This window comes from Dendrobates tinctorius, unplaced genomic scaffold, assembly GCF_039654945.1.
Source record: "Dendrobates tinctorius isolate UK_male_01 unplaced genomic scaffold, ASM3965494v1 ptg000121l, whole genome shotgun sequence".
In the NCBI taxonomy this organism is placed as follows: Eukaryota; Metazoa; Chordata; class Amphibia; order Anura; family Dendrobatidae; genus Dendrobates; species Dendrobates tinctorius.
This window is the reverse complement of record NW_027361789.1, coordinates 3968959-3991070: the sequence shown is the minus strand read 5'-3', so window position 1 is coordinate 3991070 and position 22112 is coordinate 3968959. Positions and strand designations below refer to the sequence as shown.

The 22112-nt window shown below is 41.0% G+C and overlaps 1 protein-coding gene and 1 long non-coding RNA gene across 8 annotated transcripts in view; one reads left to right on the top strand and one right to left on the bottom strand.

The window, feature by feature from the left end:
- Positions 1–22112, top strand: part of GABRG3 (gamma-aminobutyric acid type A receptor subunit gamma3) — a 1013315-nt gene that overhangs the window by 948137 nt on the left and 43066 nt on the right. For 5 of the 6 annotated variants that reach the window (XM_073541484.1, XM_073541483.1, XM_073541482.1 and 2 more), the window contains one exon: positions 11644–11796. In XM_073541484.1, coding sequence (XP_073397585.1) covers positions 11644–11796 — 153 coding nt within the window. Of the gene's footprint in view, positions 1–2922; positions 3056–11643; positions 11797–22112 lie in introns of those variants that run through there. The other variant, XM_073541488.1, reaches the window with a different exon arrangement.
- LOC141046836 (uncharacterized) lies at positions 17874–20872 on the bottom strand. Of its 2 annotated transcripts, none has more exons than XR_012219673.1 (3): positions 20739–20872; positions 18357–18391; positions 17874–18047 (listed from the first exon to the last, which is right to left on the bottom strand). It is a non-coding gene; the product is annotated as an uncharacterized lncRNA (long non-coding RNA). The 2 variants fall into 2 exon arrangements; XR_012219674.1 differs by having other exon boundaries at positions 18357–18388.

Genomic DNA, 22112 nt, shown 5'->3' with positions numbered 1-22112 from the left:
TTTTTCCTTTGAGCTGGTTGCTAAGAGTTTGTTTTGCCCCCAGTGGCCATTAGGGTTATTACACAGTGGTGTCTTTTGTTCTAGTTTGCCCCCGGTGGTGGTGAGCATTATTGCTTGGGAATCTCAAACAGGTGTGAGACTCTGGCTCCTAACTATAAAGGTGTGTCAGGTGTTCTCACTCACTGTTGGTGATATTGGTGTTTTCCAACCATCCTTGGTGAAGGAAGGAACTTGAGAAGAGTCCTGGGCAGCCCAGTCAGAGTCCTGGAGTGGCAGCTATGGTGTCAGTGAGGAGTTCTTGTAAATCTTGGAGGAGTGGCAGCTATGGTGTCAGTGTGGAATTCTTGCAAAGCTTGGTGGAGTGGCAGCTATGGTGTCAGCGAGGAGTTCTTGCAAAGCTTGGTGGAGTGGCAGCTATGGTGAAAGCTGCACTCGGATGCTGGATTCTGTTGCTGGAAGTGAGCTGCACTCAGATGCTGGACTCTGTTGCTGGAAAGCTGCACACGGATGCTGGACTCTGTTGCTGGAAAGCTGTACTCAGGTGCTGGACTCTGTTGCTTGGAAGCTGCACTCGGATGCTGGACTCTGTTGCTGGAAAGCTGCATTCAGATGCGGGATTCTGTTGCTGGAAAGCTGCACTCAGGTGTTGGATCCGGTTGGAGGAAAAGATGCACTCAGGTGTCGTACTCTGTTGCTTGGAGCATTAGCAACAGAGCAAAGCTAAGTGGTGTTTCCCTGTTTGTCACTTTCCTCAATATGTGTTTTAGTGCAGTTGTAGTGTCGGTGGTGGGGTGCCGAGCTGGGGGGGTGATAGGGGGGTGGTCCCACTTCTTACCGCGCAGAGATGATAACAGAGACACGATGAGGCAGATTCTGGGTGCAACAGGTCCAAGTTTATTGCTCACCGTCCGACTGACGGTCCTCGCGGTACACCGCGATATCTCTCTCTCTGCCCTCCGTGTCCAGGGCCGCTTCAACACCGTATGTCACACTAGGGACGTATTTATACGCAACGTCCCGTCTCACACTGTGACAATCCTGACAGCTCGGTTACTGTGGCCGCCTTAGGCCCGTACACCAACAGCACTTTACTGGTCAGTTTCGTCGTTACACATACGGTGTCTTCCACCCAGAGCCTTGTCTCTGCTGCGGTCCTTCCCTGTTAGGACCACCCCCTGACGTTTCCTCTCCTCAGTCCCCTTGGTCGGATTCTCCACAGGGCACACAGACTGGCGTAGTCCTCTTGTCACCTGGGCTCCCCCTGGGGACTGGAACCTTCTGGAACCCTCCCTCAGTATTTATAACTCCCCCGGTTCCTTGAAACTGTCACTAACTGTCACCACGCCCCCCATGACCAACGGTTTCTAAAGCCCTAAGCTGCTGTAAAGTCCTTTGCTCACACTCCACCCTGCCATCTAATGGTCATCCCAAGGTACTGCACGTCCAATACACTTTCCTAGTTGTTTCCCCACTGTAATCACTGACTCCTACCTACACTGTGCAAACCTATCTTTCTTCACTCTGACTAGTCCGTCCGTCAGGTCACCTTCCCTACACAGTGGTGGGATCAGTTTCTTCACCGTCCACTTCACTAGTAAGGGATTGGTTCAGGGTGAGCTAGGGATTTCAGGTATCCTGATTGGCGCCTGGTGCGGAACCGGCCTAGGGATCGTTAGGAGTGTAGAGACACTGACTCAGGGGAGTGCAGAAGGTCTCCACGTCCCCGTTCCCTATCGCAGGGCCACCATTATAATTGTTTTCCTAGTTTTCCCCTTTATTCTGAAATTCGCCCTGCTGGAGGCGGTGTATCCAGACATACGTGTACTACTGAAATTCGCCTGCTGGAGGTGGTGTATTCGGCTGCACATTCTATTATTTAAATTCACCCTGCTGGAGGCGGTGTTTCCAGGGTCACGTGTGTCATATAAATTAGCCCTGCTGGAGGCGGTGTGTCCAGTCACACGTGACCATGACACTCTTATGGTTAGCAGGGTCCTCTCTTTTTCTCTTTCCTGTAGAGTGTAAGCACTTATGATCAGCAGGATCCTCTCTCTCCTGTAGAACATACATTCTTATAGTCAGCAGAGTCCTCTCTTTCTCTATCCTGTAGAGTGTAAGTTCTTATGGCCAATGGGGTTCTTTCCCTCTCTCCTCTCACCCTCTTGTCTTTTCCAACCAATTATAAGCTTTACTGATGTTCACGCAAATTTATTCAGATACAACATTAAACACCAAAATCACTTCAGACTCCTAAATAAATTCAGATCCCCAAACAGACCCAAAACTAATCAGACTCAATAAAAACAGAATGACACCTATAACTTAATGAAACCCCTAAATCAGACCCAAAAATTAAAATGTTATCATTAATATTGTCACTTATCCCTTATCCACAGGATAGTGGATAACTTAGATCAGTGTTTCTCAACTCCAGTCCTCAAGACCCACCAACAGGTCTTGCTTTCAGAATTTCCTTAGTATTGCACAGGTGATGGAATTAATGCTTGAGCAGGTGTTGAAATTATCCCTTGTGCAATACCAAGGATATCCTGAAAACTTGACCTGTTGGTGGGTCTTGAGGACTGGAGTTGAGAAACACTGACTTAGATGATTTATTGATTGCATTGTGTTTGGCTTTCAATAGCAGCCCCATAGACAATGAATAGAGTGGAAGTCAAGCATGGGCACCTCCATTTAATTCAATACAGGGCACTGATGAGCCAGGTTTTTGAGTTACAGAGCCTTGTTCTGAGGATCATTGAGGATACCAAGTGACAGACTCCCAAATCTCAGTGAGTTATCCCCTATCTCAGAGATAGGAGATACCTTACTTTCTTGAAAATAACTCTGCAATCAGATGCCAGATCAGAGAAAAAATTGCATTTACAGTACTTTCTTCTCCTATATTTTCTTTTCTTTAAGGCCCCGCATATTAAGTCATCACCTGGCAAACCTTTGGACCCTGCATGCTGTGCCTTGAAAGGCTTGAATTGGTGGCAAGGGTGGGGGATGTTGAGGATTCTCTGCACTACGTGACTGGATAACAACTGTCATCTCTATAGATACAAGGCTCTGCTGTCAGTTCAGGAATATTCCACACGTCAAGACTCCCGTAGTTTCTCCCATTTCTTGTGCCATGACAGAGGATTACTGAGTTTTGGTGTAAATGGTAATGCTGAATGAAGCTTTGATATTCTGCACTGTTCATTTCATATGCCCTGCTATAAAATAATGTACAAAGTGCTTATGCACTAGCTTAGCTTGTAGCAAATGTCGCTTAAAAATTGAAAAATTATTTATATTCAAGTTTTAGAGACAAAAAGGTGATGAAGAAATTACAAAAATGATTTATTCACTCCACATAGATACCGTAGATTGATAGTGTACAACTGGATAATCTAATATTTACAACACAATAATGTTGCCGTCTTTTCTTTTAATAGCACATAACAGTCATATTAATCTTGTACAGATGCAGTAACTCTTTTTTAGGTGCCTATGATATATTCTTTGTTCTCCTTGTATAATTGTAGCTTCCTATGTAATGATTTTAAGTTCGACCTTCCATAATTGCTAATTATTTTTTATTTAATGGTTTGCCTTCATTTCCCTTCATCCTTGTGCTTAACAATTGTTTCCATGTCAAATATTTTGATTAGAGCCTGAAATAAATGGTCCAATTATGATCATAATACTTCATCTTAATGAAACTCAGATCAGAAGCTATTACTGGGATGTAAGGTTATCTTGTTTCATATCATCAAACTGACTATAGCCTCAAATAAGCTATTTAAGGTGATTTCTTATAACACAGCTGTGTTTTACTGATTTATTCTCAATGATTTTAAAAAAAATAGGAGGTAAAATTTAAAAAAAGTATTATACATTGGCAAAATTGATTATTAACGTATTTAAGTAAAAAAATTATCTTAACAATATTTTTGCAGCGTAATTTTATCATATGATATTAAATATTAGAGATACACAAATCAATCTGATGCAAATTTTAGGTACTTCACTGGAATTCAAGTAATTTGTGATTCGATTCTCACAAATCTGAAAAAAATTACCATTTTGCACGAAGGAGAAAATTACATCAGCTAGAGTGGGCTCACATGACCACAGGAGTGGCTGCACTGTGTTTTTCATAAAGTTATGCAACCATCACATCACAAGAAATAGCACAGGCAATCAGTAGAAAGTATCATATCCTGGATGAAAGCCAAGACCAGGAATGCAGTAGCCAATTTTGGGGGGACTCTGTATAGGAAACGGATGCTCAGCGCTCACAGATTAACCATATACCATTGAGCAAATTCTTAAGATAGTGTGTGTTGAAGAACGGTTACCATTAGAAGTGAGTGGATCTAGTGGCATCACACTGTGTGTGGGGCTGTGCTAGACATTATACTGTGTGGGGGGAGCTGTGGGGCAATCTGACTGGATTGGGGATGTAGTCTGGGGAGGGCTCTACAGGCATCCTGCTTTGTTGGATATTGGGGGATATTTGATTTCACTGTGCCAATGACTGGGGGTTCACTGTAAAGGCTTCATTTTGTGAGTGGGGAACCTGTGGGGACATAAAAATATAACATGGAGATCACGCATAACGCTCTTTTGTGGACAATATGACATGCCTCTAACATGCTATTTTTTCACAGTCATATGACTTAGTTGAAAATTAACCCTTCAGCTGTGTTCATTACTACCCCTTACTTCTCAAACCTTTTTTCAGAAGTGTTGCTGCCACGAGGTCTCACAGTCTACAGGGATGGGTGAGGATACACTAGGAGAGGGTAGAGCTGGTTGTGCGGTGGTTCAGTAGACTGAGGATCATTGCAGGCTGTAGGCTTGTCGGAACAGGTGGGTCTTCAGGTTCTTCTTGAAGGTTTCCGTTGTTGGTGAGAGTCTGATGTGGTGAGAGTCTGATGTGTTGCGGCAGAGAGTTCCAGAGTATGGGGGAAGCACGGGAGAAGTCTTGTATGCGGTTGTGGGAAGAAGAGATGAGGGGGGAGTAGAGAAGGAGATTTTGAGAGGTACTGTGAGACCATGTCACAAATGTATGGAGGAGATACAGGAGGTTTTGTAAAAGAAATGGGGACAGCTAACCACGCCTTCAGGAAACAGAATAAATCAATAACATGTAAACCTGAGGCAAAAGAATCTTCTGTTTAGCAAAAAAACGTTTATTAATGGGAACAAATGATAATACAGAATCCCCAACGTTTCGGCCTTATGCAGCCTTTATCAAGGGTTTTATCTATGAGTAAACAAAATAACCATACATGCAATTAGCAAGACATGCTGGGAAAAAAAATAAACCATTTAAGTCACTGACTCACATAACAATAAAAAAATAAATAAAACATCATAGATATGTGAAAAAACATAATAAAAAACACACGCTGGAGATTCCATCAAACTCTGTTGAAAAGGGGAAAGACACAATTTGCATATGTAAATACATGCGCATATAAAAGCGGTCATAAGGTATCATAAAATAGTGCATAGATGAATCAGAGTGAATTAAAGGTAAGTACCTGTGTGATCATATGTTCCACTGCTTAATGTTCTAAGGAATATGAAAGGAAAAAAGTCTAAGTACCAAACAAGGATATAGCCCAGGAAAGAGAGAAAGTATAGTTGTGTCATGTGAACTGACCTATAAAGTTGAAAACTCAAGGCACTGGGGACCACGCCGCCAACCAGTAATGAAGAGTGTGTAAGAGGCGAAAAAAACCTATTTATGCTGCCTGTCTATCACTAAATGCGGTGCAGCTGTGAGATAAGTGAGCGCTAGTCACGCATGCGCACTCTGCACTAGAGGACAGAAGTGGGAAAAACAAACAGGAAGTGTGGCATCAAAACCTCAAACCAGTGCTGGCGCGTGCGTACTGAGCACTTAATGACAGAAAAGGGGAATGGAGACCGGAAATGTGGAGTTTTAGCATACATAATGAGAAAGGAAAACCGCAAAAAAAAGTCTCCATTTACCAGCAATAAGAGTAAAATTAAAAATTGTTTTACAAAAGAAAATAATTATATCTATGTGAAATAAACTATAAGATTGCATAATCAGTAATGTCAGTTATATCGCTAGGTTAGATATTGTATTCTGTATTATCATTTGTTCCCATTAATAAACGCTTTTTGCAAAACAGAAGATTCTTTTGCCTCAGGTTTACATGTTATGGAGATACAGTAGGTGTTACTTGACCCGTTCCAAGTGACACGGCCAGCAGGCCGGTAACTGATACAACAGGACGCGGCATGTGTGATTGTTCTATGTGACGCGGCCCTGTAACTAATACAATAAGACAAAGGGAATAGGGAAAACCTGGGTAACAATAACAATGGTGGCCCTGTGATAGAGAAGGGGGAAGTGGAGACCTCCTGCACTCCCCTGAGTCAGTGTCTCTACACTCCTAGCGTTCCCTAGGCCAGTTCTGCACCGGGCTCCGATCAGGAACCTCAAAACCCTGACTCGCCCTGCACCTAAACCCTCACTGGGGAATTGGTTGGTGGGGAAACTAATCCCACCACTGCACTAAACCCACACAAGGAAAAGTGACAAAACAGGGAAACACCACATAGCATTGCTCTGTTGCTTACACTCCCAGCAACAGAGCCCACCACCTGCGTGCATTTTTCCTCCACCATGTCCGACATCTGCGTACACTGTCCAGAAATGGATCTTCTCAGCACCATAGTGCAGCCTTGGAGCAAACAGAGTCCACACCTGCATGCAGCTGTCCAGAAACAGAGTCCCGCAAATGAGTCCAGCTTTTCTGCCTGAGTCCAGCTTTTCTGCCAAAAAGTCCAGCATGCTTGAGTCCAGCTCTCAGCAACAACGTCCAGCATTTTGAGTGCAGCTCTACACCATAGCTGCCACTCCACCAATCCATGCACGAACTCCTTGCTGACACCATAGCTGCGACTCCACCACGCCATGCCAGCACTCCTTGCAGACACCATAGCTGACACTGCATGGATCTCACTGAGCTGCCCGTGATTCTCCTTTAGCTCCATCCTTCACCCAGGCTTGCTTGCAAATGAATACCTTATCACCAACAGTGATTAACACACCTGATACTCTCTTATAGAGCTATCACACCTGTTACATAATTACGTGCACAAACTAAGGTAACCAAAGTGCAATGACCCTAATGGCCACCGGGGGGAAAACTACAACTGAAATCACCACAGTGCAATGACCCTAATGGCCACCGGGGGCAAAACCACCATTGGCACACAGCCAAGGGAAAAAAAAGGTTACTTTGTGCATTTACTCTGTCAGATCCAACCTGGATCATGACAGTAGGTTGTGGATGGCTTTGTATGTCATGGTTAGGGTTTTGAACTGGAGCCTCTGGACAATAGAAAGCCAGTGAAGCACCTGGCATAGGGGGGAGGCTGAGGAATAGTGGGGAGACAGGTGGATTAGTCGGGCAGCAGAGTGTAGGATGCACTGGAGTGATGCCAGAGTGCTACAGAGGAGGCCAGAGAGTAAGAGGTTGCAGTAATCGAGGCGGGAGATGATGCACTAGTGTTTTTGTGGTTTCATGGTTGAGGAATGAGTGGAACCAGAAAATATTTTTAAGTTTGAGGTGGCAGGAGGAGGCAAGGGCTTAGATATGTGGTTTGAAAGAGAGGGCAGAGTCGAGGATCACCCCAAGGCACCAAGCATGCGGGACATTGATGGATAGGTATAGTGGAGGGGTAGAGTGAGATGGGGGAAAGATGATGAATTCTGTTTTGTCCATGTTCAGTTTGAGAAAGCAAGCAGAAAAGAAGGCTGAAATAGCAGACAGACATTGTGGGATTTTGATCAGTAAGGAGGGAAGGTTAGGTCCAGATAGGTAGATCTGCGTGTCATCAGCGTAGATGTGATACTGCAAGCCGTGGGATTCTATGAGCTGTCCCAGGCCGAAGGTGTAGATGGAGAATAGTAGGGGGTCCTAGGACAGCCTTGAGGAACACTGACAGACAGAGGGCAAGGTGAGGAGGTGGTGTGTGAGAGGGAGACACTAAATGTTCGGTCTGTTAGGTGTGATGAGATCCAGGATAGGGCCAAGTCTGTGATGCCAAGAGATGAGAGAATATGTAGCAGGAGGGAATGGTCCACGGTGTCGAAGGCAGAAGACAGGTCCAGGAGAAAGAGGACAGAATAGTGTTGCTTGCTCTTGGTGGTTAGTAGGTCATTAGTGACTTTAGTTAGGGCAGTTTCAGTTGAGTGATGCTGTCGGAAGCCAGATTGTAACCGGTCAAAGAGGGAACAGGAGGAGAGGTGGGAGGACAATTCTAGAATTGTTCTATAATTCTAGAATTATATAATTCTAGAATTATATCTAGATATACATGCTGTTCCAGTAGTTTTGAAGTGTAAGGGAGAAGAGATATCGGGCAATTGTTTGACACAGAAGATGGGTCGAGGGAGGGCTTTTTGAGGATGGGTGTGATTGAGGCATGTTTGAAGGATGAGGGAAAGGCACCATTTGTAAGTGAAAGGTTGAAGAGTGAGTTAGAGTTGGGATGAAGACTGTGGCAAAGTTAGGAATGAAGTGGGACGGGAGCGGGTCAAGCGCGCAAGAGGTGAGGTGTGATCTTGACAGGAGGGTGGAGAGCTGATCTTCTGTCATGGTGGAAAAGCTGGTTTTGGAAGAACAGGGCTGAGCGGCTAAGAGGGGCTGTGGGCCAAGCTTTCTCTGATCGTATCAATCTTCGAGGGAACCTGTAACCCCCAGGCATTTTTAAGTAAAAGAGCCACCTTGTGCAGCACTAATGCTGCATTCTGTCAAGGTGGCTCTTTTACTTAGCATCCCTTCCACCGCAGAAATAATCGCTTTTAAAATTGTCCAAAAATACCTGAATTTTTACAGGGGACAGGTCTTTCCCCCTCTGACAGATGCCTCGCATCCATCAATCATTTCTTCAGTATTTGGCGCCGCCTCCTCAGTGTTTTTTTGAAATGCTGGCGCCTGCGCTGTACTATAGTTTCGTGGGCATATGCAGTTAGCGCTGCCTGACGTGCCTGTGCTCTCAGATCACATCCTGGCCTTCATATCGTGTGGCCAGAGATCCCGCCCTGCAGTCGCTTATGATTTATTCACACTGCGGGGCTGGGAATCTTGGGCATGAGGGCTGCAGAGAACTACTGCGCATGCCCAAGATTCACAGTCAGCAGAGAGGAAATGGAGTTGCCAGCTGGTGAAGTGGTTGAGAAAGATGGTGATGGCTAGTTCTAGGGGGTGGTAGATGACAGCCAGTTGGAGGTTGGAGGGGGAATAGATGCGGACGGAGTGCACCTCGAACGAGGGAAGAGTAGTGGAGGGTGGAAGTTAAATTAGGGTAAAGGAGCGCATATCAGACAGGAGCAAGCCAACTCCCCCACCACGTTTGTTGCTGGGGCAAAGAGAGAGATGGAATACACCATAGGAAAGCAAAGCTGGAGAGGCTGTGTCAGAGGGAGTGAGCCAGGTTTCAGTGATGGCAAGGAAGGAGAGTTTGTTGGTGATAAAGAGGTCATGGATAAATGACAGCTTGTTGCAGACAGAGCGTGCGTTCCATAGAGCTCCAGGTAAGGGGATTGGTAGAGTGGGGGCTGGATGAATAGGTATGAGGTTATCATGGTTGCAAAAACGCGTAGAGGATCGTGGCAGGTTGCTAGAAGTGAGTCTGGGAATGTATTGAGGAGGGAAGGATTTGGGGATATGTCGCCAGCAATGAGGAGTAGCAGACAGAGCATTAGAAGGTGGAAGCAGGATAGGACATGATATGGCCATGTGTGTCTGGAGAAAAAGAATTTTATGTGGAGGAACAGTTCTGAGGTGGAGGTGAAATGGCTGGGGAGGATGGAGGGGGAAATGATTAGTTCCTTACTAGGTGGAGGGATTACAGGAGTTAGAGAAAAATAAAGTAGTATGGGGGTGATAGTAAAAAGAAGCCAAAACATTGTAGTGGTGTTACCTTACAGTCAGATTTCATTCTAGAATTCTAGTCTTATTCAGAGTGGTGTAATTAGAAATCTGTAATTTGAAACATGGAATTTGAAATAGATGGAGCAGACTTCGTCGAGGCAGACCCATGGGACTAAATATATGTGCTGCTAAGAGCAATCAGGTGTGAGTGAAAGTGGTGTGTGACTGCCGAGGCCAGATGGACAGAGTTAAGCAGAGGTCTTAAAAGGGGGAGGGGATTACACAGACCATGCAGATGTGTGGTAAAGATAAGAAGAGTGGAGTACAATTATGGATACACGAACATGGGTGAGCAAAGCAACAAAACAATGGAATTCACATGGGGCATTCAGGAACAAGGGAAAGTGGTGAAAAAACAGCAGTGCATACCAGGAATAGTCAATAGAATTCACAGAACACAGTCAGGAGCTGGGAAAACCTGGGGGCTTTCAATGCATACAAGGAATAGTCAATGAAATTCACAGAACACAGTCAGGAGCTGGGGAAAGCTGGGGACTTTCAATGCATACCAGAAATAGTCAATGAAATTCACAGAACACAGTCAGGAGCTGGGGACATTCAATGCATACCAGGAATAGTCAATGAAATTCACAGAACAAAGTCAGGAGCTGTGGAAAGCTGGGGACATTCAATGCATACCAGGAATAGTCAATGAAATTCACAGAACACATTCAGGAGCTGGGGAATGCTGGGGACATTCAATGCATACCTGAGGAAAGAGGAAGACACAGCTTGATTAGATGGTACCGATGATGATGATGATATTGCAGGGGTGATGAGTGGCCAAATGCATTCTAGAATTCTACTCTAATTTAGAGTAGTGTAATTAGAAATATGGAATTTGAAATATGGAATTTGAAATAGATGGAGCAGACTTCGTCTGGGCAGACCCATAGGACTGAATATATTTGCTGCTAAGGGCAATCAGGTGTGAGTGAAAAGCCTCCATGGCCTCCATAAGAAAAGCATTAAAAAATACACCATCTTACTTACTGTCCCTCTGCTCCCTCACATAATCTTGTTCTGGTGCCATTAGCTGCAGCAGCTGGTCTCTTTAGTAGTGGGCACAGGCTTTAGCCACAGCAGCCGGCTCCTTCCTCCTGTGACATGCTGCTCCACCGCTTCCGCTCCCCTTCCATCTCCTGGGACAATGACTAGAGTATAAGCCAAGGGGGATGCTTTCAGCACAAAAATGTGCTGAAAACTTGGCTTATACTTGAGTACATACGGCAAGCTACATTCACACTATCTACAATACCTGACTGGCTCCATGTGCAGATTTGTGTACCCGGCTATATAACAGAAAGGTGCACCTATAATTAGCTTTCATTAGTTTGGCCTGTAAATTAGCACATGCTTTGATATTTCACATTAACACCAAGTTCATGTGAGAAATAGCCAATGTGAACACTCTCTTAGACAAACAATGGGTTTTGTGTCGTCTTCACACACATGCATACAAAATGGTTTCGTCTGAAAATCCAATAAAAACGATAAAGGCAGGAAATACAAAGATAATCCTAAACCTCAAAAATTCTGAATTGTTAGTAAAATATTATATTGTTAGAAGCCTAAAATGTGTTTCAACATTTTCTTTTGTATTTCTCCTGCAAAATAGTGTTAATAGAAAATGGATATTAACAATCCCATATTTTTGTTCCAACAGGTGATTATATTGTCATGACTGTGTACTTTGATTTAAGCAGAAGAATGGGATACTTCACTATTCAAACATATATCCCTTGCATATTAACAGTTGTGTTATCCTGGGTATCATTCTGGATAAAAAAAGATTCCGCACCTGCAAGAACAGCATTAGGTAAGACATTTAAAAGACAGTTCTGTCATTTCTGCTTTGTATGTGCATTGTTTAAATTGCATGTCAGTGATAAGTGCTGACAACTCGGTATAAGAAAGCAAGTGAGCTCTGGGACCACACAAATGCAATCTCTTGACTTGCAGTGACCAGTAATAGTTTCTGTCTATGAATGCTGACAGATTTTTTTTCTTGTCATTTTGAAATGATTCAGAAACCACTTCCAGCAGTCACATAGAGTTTCATTAATGTATATGGTTTAAGCATGCATAGAACTCAAAATGAATTTATTTTTTCATGCAACTTTATTTTATCAACTATACAAAAACATATACAGCTTTTTTATACTTTGTGTTTCATATTCTCACCACATTGAATATTTCTGCTCTCATTGAACTGAAACATTTTTGTTAAAAGAATTTTCTCATGCTATCAAATTGCTTTAGTTAGTTAGACCACATGGAAATAAGCAATTTTGCAATTGATTTGCTTTTTCTATGAGCTGCCATTCTCCTGCAATGAGTTTTTATTTGATATAATGTACAGTTTGTTGCTAAGGACATTTACAACCAGAGCCTGTAATAGTTATATTCCAGGCTGAATAGTTGAGTCTTGAGATCCTAATCACTCCAATCCAGCCCAATAATTTCTATACAACAATTAGCTGCTCACCTATCTCCCCCTCTGTATCGGCTCCTGACCTGTTATCCATCCTGAAAAATCAGCAGTTCCTACCCTACACTACAGTTTTTAGAGCATTTCTACTCATCAGTGCTCTCAATTTTTCAAGTACAGTTAACTCTGAATACAACTATAATAACTGTGTAGTCTCCCGAGCAAGTGCACTGACAGACCATGAATGTATCACCATAGCATAAGCTCTGCTGAAGTAACCTGACCAGACATGACACTCAAGATTGAGTGCCCGTCCCTCAAGCAACTAGAAAGTATAGAGGTGCTCGAGGCAAAATTTGAGTAATTTATTTTTTTAATTTAAATATGTTCACACTCTCTGGATTGTTTATATTTTCTATTATTTGTTGTTTGTTGGCAACTGGACTTGACAGAAATGGTGGCCAAACATGCACAGTGCTAAAAAGCTATTATAGTAGAAAAAGACAGCAGGATGGCACTCACCGTTCTCTTGAAATGATTCACTTTATTTTATATTAATAAAGCATAGGCAGTGGCACGGGCGAAATGCAAAAAGACGGATGACAGCCGTTTTGTGCACAATGCACTTCAACAGGTCCCATGCTCAGGCTCAAGGAAACACTAATTTATACCACATGTGTGAACAAAGAAACTCCACCCTTTACCTGAACGTGTCTTAAAAAACCCAAAATAAAAATAAAAATAAAAACAAGCATAATTTACATACACCATATGCAATAAAACTAGCAATCATAACCGCTTCAGAGAAATACGGACATATCCACTTTTTCATTTAGACCCAAAGGACCTGTGGCTTTTGTACGGAGGATCCATTTAGCCTCTATTTGTAAAAGATGGTTTTTATGACTCCCTCCATGCTGCGGTGCAGACACCCTTTCAATGCCAGTAAACCGTAATGCTTCTGCATTCCCTCCATGTACCTTCCTCATGTGTTCAATAAGTCTAGGGACACCCTTTCCTGTGCTGATGGAATTGAAATGTTCCCTGAATCTTAGACAGAGGGGCCGGATAGTTTTCCCAATGTAGAAAAAGCCACATGGGCAAAACAATGCATACACTACAAAGGAGGTCCTGCAAGTAATGAATTCCGTGTCTTCGTGAAATATAGGTCCCATTTTTACAGTTTTGCCACTTAATTTAAATGGACACCAAGAACAGTTTTTACATATGTAATTTGCCTTTGGGGCACTAGATTCCAACCAATTATTTCGTTTGTTTTGAAATCTGTTCTTGACTAATAAATCTCGAAGGTTAGTACTTCTTTTACTCGCAAATAAAGGACCCCTACTGACCACATCTGTGAGGTCTCTGTCACTTTCGAGTAGGTACCAATTCTGTCTGATGACTGTTCTAATGTGTCTATCCATAGAATTATATGTAAAACTAAAAACAAACTGTTTCTCTTTTCCTTTTTTGATCTGCCTGGTAATAACTGGTTCACTATTAACCCTCTGTAAGGCGGAATGTTGAACAGAATCAGGATATCCTCTTTTTTTGAATCTGCTACGCAATTCAATCGCTTGTCTCTGAAAACCTTCATTATGACTATTAAATTTCTTTAATCTCAAAAATTGGCCATAAGGCAAGGAATTCTTTACATAATGGGGGTGTGCACTATTATAATGTAAGAGGGAGTTTGTAGATGAAGATTTACGAAAAATTTCTGTATACAAAACTCCATTGGTTAACTTTAATCTGACATCCAAAAAATCTATTTCTGAGCCTCCAAATTGCGAAGTAAACTTCATGTTCATATTATTATGTGAATTAAGAAACTCCACAAATAAATTGAAATCCTCTTTTGACCCGTCCCACACAATGAAAATGTCATCCACATAGCGAATAAATAATTTTATACACTTCAAAAAGGGATTGGTGACCGCATAAACTACTTTCTCCTCCAAAACTGCCAAAAACAAGCTATTTGCTACTGAGTTTGAAAGCACTGATTTGAGGCTATCCGGGAGTGCTCAATCCTAATCCTTCAACTTCTATGTAGCACCATTGCATTTCGATGCTGCAGAATCAAGTCTGCTTCATACATTAACATTGTAAAGCCCACAGGGCAGGCCAGTAGCGCTATGATGCTGCTTTCCTAAACTGATCATTAAGCAAGAGTTCCCGCCCACTATCATTCTAGTAGTTTAAAGGCTGGGGAGCAGTGCACTCCAGAAAAAAAGATTCTACTTTAATGTGTCATCTGCTTTTGTACACACGATATTGCCCAGACTAAAGTTCATCAGAGCGCATGGAATTGCAAGACTACCCACTGTTTAATTTGACTATAATTTGACATCAATATATATACCGTACCTTTGATTGAGATAAAGATGTTAAAAAATGTAAGCAGAATGTAGGGCTCTTAATATGGTGCTTGCTATATCTGTAACCCTGGGAAGGAAGACCATTTTACAAGTGTCTGACTAAAAGTATAGAATATCTATAAATCTTTTCATACTATACACAATTTATTGATGAATGTGCTAAAAAAAGGTGCTAAAATGTAATACTAATGGCCAATTTCTATTGTTTTTGACTTGTGTGTCTTTAATTTGAAGTATAACCCCTTTGAGACCTTGCCCTTTTTAGTTTTTGCGTTTTTGTTTTTTGCTTCCCTTCTTCCCAGAGCCATAACTTTTTTATTTTTCCCTCAATATAGCCATGTGAGGGCTTGTTTTTTTGGAGGATGAGTTGTACTTTAGAACAGCACCATTTGTTTTACCATGTCGTGTACGCGAAAATGGGAAAAAAATTCCAAGTGCGATGAAATTCCAAAAAAAGTGCAATACTACAATTGTTTTTGGATTTTTTTTTACTATATTCACCAAATTCTAAAACTGACCTGCTATTATGATTCTCCCAGGTCATTATGGGTTCATAGTCACCAAACATGTCTAGGTTATTTTTTTAAGTGGTGAAAAAAAATCCAAATTTGTTAAAAAAAATTGTGCCATTTTCCGAGACCCACAGTGTCTCTATTTTTCATGGTCTAGGGTTGGGTGAGGGCTTATTATTTATGTGCCAAGCTGTCATTTTTATTGATACTATTTTGGTGCAGAAACGATCTGTTGCAATGTCATGGCGACCAAAAAATTTAATTCTAGGATTTTGACTTTTCTTCTCGTTACTCCATTTAATCATCAGGTTAATCCTTTTTTATGGATAGATCAGGCAATTATGAATGCAGCAATACCAAATATGTGTATGTTTGATTTTTTTATTTTTATTTTGAATGGGGCGAATGAAGGGTGATTTAAACTTTTATTTTTGTATTTTTTCTAATATTTTTAAAAACATTTTTTTTACTTTTGGCATGCTTCACTTGTCTCCATGGCAGACTAGAAACTGCCATAACCCAATCAGCTCTGCTGCACGCAGGCGATGATTAGATCACCTGTATGTAGTAGAATTGCTAACTTGCTTTGAGTGCCGACCACCATGCAGCACTCATAGCAGTCCGGCACTGACAACCATAGAGGTCTCCAGGAGACCTCTGCTTGTCATGCCAACCCAACAGTGACATGCAATCATGTGACAAGGTCACCGCTGGGTGGATTTCCGGCCCGATGGTTGGAAGCGTGTGTTAAATGCTGTTGTGAGAGTTTGACAGCAACATTTAACAAGCTAATAGCTGTGGGTGGATCGCTATTCCACCAACCGCTGTTCCGGGCCCATGTCAGCTGTTCAAAACAGCTGATATGTGCTGGGAAATATGTGAGGGAAGTGAATTGCACTATACTAGTACGGCAGAGGTCGCAAAGGGGTTGATTTTAACCCCTTACAGATAATTTATTAATCCATTCCAAAGGTGAATGTGCGATGAACCTTTCTGTCATGATGAGCCTCTTCCCCATTCTCCAAGTACACATACACAAAGTTCCCCCAATAAAAATATATGAAAAAAATGTAACATTGGGAAATAGTTTGTTGCGACACCAGGTGCATAGAATCCCAATTCTGCACCCATTGGAGAGGGTAGTGAGACAAATGATGATTTGCACAGTAGAGTATGATGGTGGTGATGGTTGTTCATCTAAACCCCAATCATCCCCAAGAAGCAGGGTTAGCTTGGAAAGAGATGTCCCTTTACTAATGATAACTGTGTAAATAACTATATACCAACAGTAGGCGATTGGTGTTCTAATTTACACTCAATTAAACCTTACATTCAAAAAGGCAGATCTCTTGTTTTACCAATTGAATTAACTCAATCTCAAGATGTCCCTCTGTAATCCTCATTCAATATTCATTATTTAGGGCTTACCTGTGTTTCTCCTTTAAGGTGTATAGATCAACTGACATGTGCCTGGAAAAGTGCAGGCTCAGTGCCAGAGCCTGCACCAAACAGGAGGAATCTCACCTGGGCGTACTGTTAAGCTCAATGTCGGGAAGGGGTTAAAATTTCTGATTGCAGATATCAAAGAGTCATTTAAATTACCTTTCTATGACCTGCCTGCCCATGTAGATGGCTTATATAAGAAAAAAATCCGGCACTCCCAAATGCAAAAAGAGGTTCCTTTTTATTTTTCACAGCTTAATAATCCACATGATGTACATTCAATAACGTTTCGGTCTCTATAATGGACCTTCTTCAGACTGAAAGTGACACAATGAAAGAAAAAAGAAAACAAAAAATACATAAATAAAATAAATAAAACAAAGCTGGTTCTCAAAACGCCTATCAAAATACAAATACTATCAATGAAGACTAGATCTACACAGGAAACCAGATTATATAAGAGTGAATCATATGCACATCATATTTATCTAGTGGTCACAAAAATAAGAACACATAGTAATCATATACAAATTTCAGAGAGGTAAAGTATCCCATATGAGACAACACCAAAAATATCATACAGCATAATATAGAGAAATACAAATACAGATGGAACTCCCAATACACGGGTTACTGAAGAGATCTTCCATATAGCTATCAAATCGTCATTTAGCTAATATCATTAACAAAAGCAAGTGAAAAAATGCCCAAAAGACTGACATCCGAGATCTTGAAAAAAAAAAAAAAAAAAAAAAAAACGGAAAAAGGAATAAATAGCTAGTAGAGCAGAAATACTCAATGACCTAGTATATGTCTAACAACTTGAATAATATTATTAAGGTTCAAAGTGACCCAATAGGTCACAATCATGTTGATTAATCTAAATAGACTCCACTGCTTCAAAAAACAGAGGCTGAACAGTCCAACTGACATCCATAAACGCAGAAAAAGTGCAAAAAAAGTAATGCAATAGTGCTTACCATGTGGAGCTGTGAGAATCGTCACGTGCAGGAAAACATGCGCTGTCAGTTGTATGCTGCCATAAGAAAAAAGTGCGCTACTGGCGGTTGTATGCCGCCGGGATATATACCCGATGGGAGTGCGTGCACATGCGCACTGTTGTAAACTCACAACTGGGGAGAGGCCGAGAGTGAGGGGTGAAACGCTCCATGGAGCGCAAACCGGAAGTGCGTCATAGAGACTGCCCGCGACCGGAAGTAGTGGAACGCAGTATAGATGAAGCGATATATTCAATGGTGACTCATTCCTTCAATGTGGCTAATCCCTCAATGCAGTGACACTAGGTAGAAAGAAACAAATGCGCGTTATATGGCAGCAATTTATATGTTGCGTAATGTACAATGTTAATAAGAGAAAATAAGGAAAATTAATTTATTATCATGCTCAAACAAAAGGAAGAATAGGGAAAAGGGGAACAAAGAAAAAATATAAAGTAAAAATATGCATAAAACTAGAAAAAAATTAGAAAATAACTACATAAAAAACAGACAAATAACTAAAGAAAAAATAAAAAATATAACTATACGACGGGAATCAGAAAAACAAAAAATGAAAATTAAAAAATAACAAAATATTATAAACACCATACCCCTCAAAAGATACTTTCTAACGAGATTGCTGCTGCTGTGAAAAAATGAAAAAAAAAGGGGGGGGGGGGAAAGAAAAAGAGGGTTAAAAAAGATCTCATGATATCAACCTTAAAATAAACTCATAACATCGTATTCTCTATTCAACCCTTTGGGTTCCAAAGTTTGTAACGAATGAATCCAAAAGGCCTCTCTGAGCTTTAATGATTTAACCTGATTGCCCCCTCTTCTATGTGCTGGAATGTGTTCGAGGACAAGAAACTTTAATTGGGCTATAGTATGTCCCGCATTATGAAAATGAAACGGTATGGGTAGATGATGGCGTCCACAACGTATATCTGACTTATGGTGAGAAATCCTATCTTTCACGTTCTGTGTCGTTTCACCTACATACAATTTGCCACAAGGGCATTTAATCGCATACACCACAAATTTAGAATCACAGGTGTAGTACCCCTTGATAGGGATGTCTACACCTGTCTGTGGATGTGAAATAGAGGAACCTTTTAAGACATTAGCACATTGTGCACATTGTAAACACGGAAAGGTCCCTCTTTTCTGTGTTTGGAGAAAACTTTGCCTAGAAACTTTTAATGCAGAGCCAATATCTGCTCGAACGATCTTATCTCTCAGATTATTGGGTCTCCTAAAACATGGGAGAAAAGGGACCTGAAAATCGGGTATCTTCGGGAAACTATCCCGAAGTATAGACCAATGTTTACGGATTTTCTTGTGCAGTCTGTACATGAAAGGATGGAAAGTATGCACGAAGGGAATTCTAGAACCCATACTCAGTTTATTGCGGGAACGGTTGTCATCCCGGCATTTCTTGAGCAAATGGCGGGGATAACCCCTCTCCACAAATTTATCTTCCATACTGTTTAATCGTGTGGAACATATTAAGGGATCACTAACAATCCTTTTAACTCTATCAAATTGTGAAATGGGAATTGATTTTTTCACTGCCACTGGATGACAGCTTTGATATAGCAACAAGTTATTCCGGTCCGTTTCCTTTGTAAATAAATCTATCGAGAGATTACCAGAGGAATCTTGTATGATCAAAGTATCTAGAAAACTAATACTAGTTTTATGACTATTCAAGGTAAAGGTCAATTCAGGCCAAACACTATTGAGGTATATATGAAATTCCTCTAATGAGTCAAGTGATCCATGCCAAAGGCAAAATACGTCATCGATGTACCTACGCCAAAGTAAACAATGAGATTGGTAGTTGTCATGTGGATATATGAATTCTGACTCAAACTGAGCCATGAAGCAGTTGGCATAGGGGGGTGCCATATGCGACCCCATAGCTGTCCCCTGTATCTGAAGATAAAAAGAATCTTCAAAAAGAAAAAAATTCTCTGTCAGTACCATTCTCAATAAATCCATCAAAAAATTAATGGCATTAGGCTCAATTGTAGACCTCTCTAATAGAAGTTTAGTTGCTCTCATTCCCTTCTCATGTTGAATAGAAGTATACAAGCTGTTAACATCAAAGGTCACCAATAAGGTGCCTTCTGGTAATTGACCAAAACTCTTTATAATCTCCAGAAATGCCCCAGTGTCCAAAATAAAAGAGGGAGTATCCTTAACTAATGGAGTAAGTGTTCTCTCTAGAAGTTGGGACAAAGGGGATAAAATGGAGTCAGTTGATGCGACTATCGGTCTACCTGGGGGATTATAAAGCCTTTTATGTATCTTTGGGAGTGTGTAGAAAACAGGAATAATCGGCTCTATCTTAGATAGAAAATCTCTCGTCTTCTTATCGATCGTACCTTCCCCCAATGCACGTGTCAATATCTCCTCAACTTTATCCCGAATAGATCTTGTGGGATTATGAGGTAGTGGTAAATAAACCTCCCTATTCATAAGTTGTAATAAAATCTCGTTGCGATAAGCTAAGCGGTCCATAACGACCGTGGCTCCCCCCTTATCCGCTGGTTTGATAATTATATCATGATCATGGATTAGGGCTTGTAAGGCATCCCGTTCTGTCTGATTCAAATTAGAGCGGAAACTCAATTCACCCTTGGTGATCTGTTTAGTATATAATAAAACTTCCTTCTCTATTAGGGAAATAAAAGTTTCGACCGGTGGACTTGTTCTAGGTGGATTAAAGGTACTCTGTAGTCTAAGGCCCAAATCAGTAATGTTTACCGGTGTTTTAACATATTCTAATCCCCTAGATGGAGTGGGTAACTGTGTACCAAAATGAGCCTTTAGCCTCAGGTTCCTATAGAACCTTTGTAGATCTAGATCTAACTGGAAGGTGTTAAATTTATATGTAGGACAAAAAGACAGTCCTTTCTGTAATAAAGCTATTTGTGAGGGATCTAGAGATTTAGAAGAAATATTCACAACCAGATTTGTTATGTTACCTGTCTCGTGCTCACTATGTGGCGATTGGTGTCTGTGGCACTGGCCACCCCTCCTCGTCCTCTTCTTAGATTGTATCTCCTGTCTTGGCCTAAAAAAGAAGATTTGCCTGTGCTTGTTTTCTCGTTGTCCGAGCTTGAGGCTGTTTCCTGTGTAGATCTAGTCTTCATTGATAGTATTTGTATTTTGATAGGCGTTTTGAGAACCAGCTTTGTTTTATTTATTTTATTTATGTATTTTTTTGTTTTCTTTTTTCTTTCATTGTGTCACTTTCAGTCTGAAGAAGGTCCATTATAGAGACCGAAACGTTATTGAATGTACATCATGTGGATTATTAAGCTGTGAAAAATAAAAAGGAACCTCTTTTTGCATTTGGGAGTGCCGGATTTTTTTCTTATATGATTTATTGGGACTGGTATCCTGTTCTGAGCACCCCTTATCGAATTATCGGAGTGACGTGTCTTTTTGTTATACATGTAGATGGCTTAGACGCGTTCATCCTACTGACAGATTCCCTTTAAATTGGCAAGCCATGCTATCAACAGATAAAATAATATAAAAATGAAGCGCATAAACACTGATCCACATAGCAGTAGACAGATACACAATGAACTTTGTGTCAAAAACATGCACAGAGTATCATTAAAGAAAGACCAATATTGCTAATAACACCACTAAACAGTGACCATATAATGGTGAGATAAAAGTTCATCTATGATCAAATGCAGTAATAGACAGAGTACATAAAATTATAAGCAGGGATTCACAGGTAACATCTTCTCTACTTGAATTCAGTCTTGCTAAATCTCTGTCCTGCCCAGTCAATTATGATAACCTTTTCACATTGCTGTAGAGTTTGCTTCCCACATACTGTACATTTGCCTAAATTAATTCACACTGCACACTAGCAGTAAATAAAACATATGCACTTCTTTAGAGTGCTCATTGCAGTTATCACAAATTTTAAATTGAATGTAACAGAGGCAGTCTTATCAGAAAAGAATAAAAGAGAGTAGCAGAGAGTTAATGCTGGAGTAGCAGTCGATAGGTAAGTATAGCCAATTTTATTATTTTCAGTGTAAAATAGAACATTTCTTTCTAAGCTGATATTTTTCATATATTTTTACATTTCTTATATTTTAACCTTCATTTCTACTATTACACTTTATATTTTCATTTGGATTACAGTCTATGTACATACCACAATTCTAAGTATTCTACCATTCTCCAATAAAATCATAATTGAGAGCCTGTGGGTCATACATTAACACGTGTTGTTGCACTAAGCATCTATTATATAGAAGCAATTACGCCACAACAAGGTTTTTCATTGTGGATATCAAGGTTACACATATAACGCCACTTTTTCTTCATCT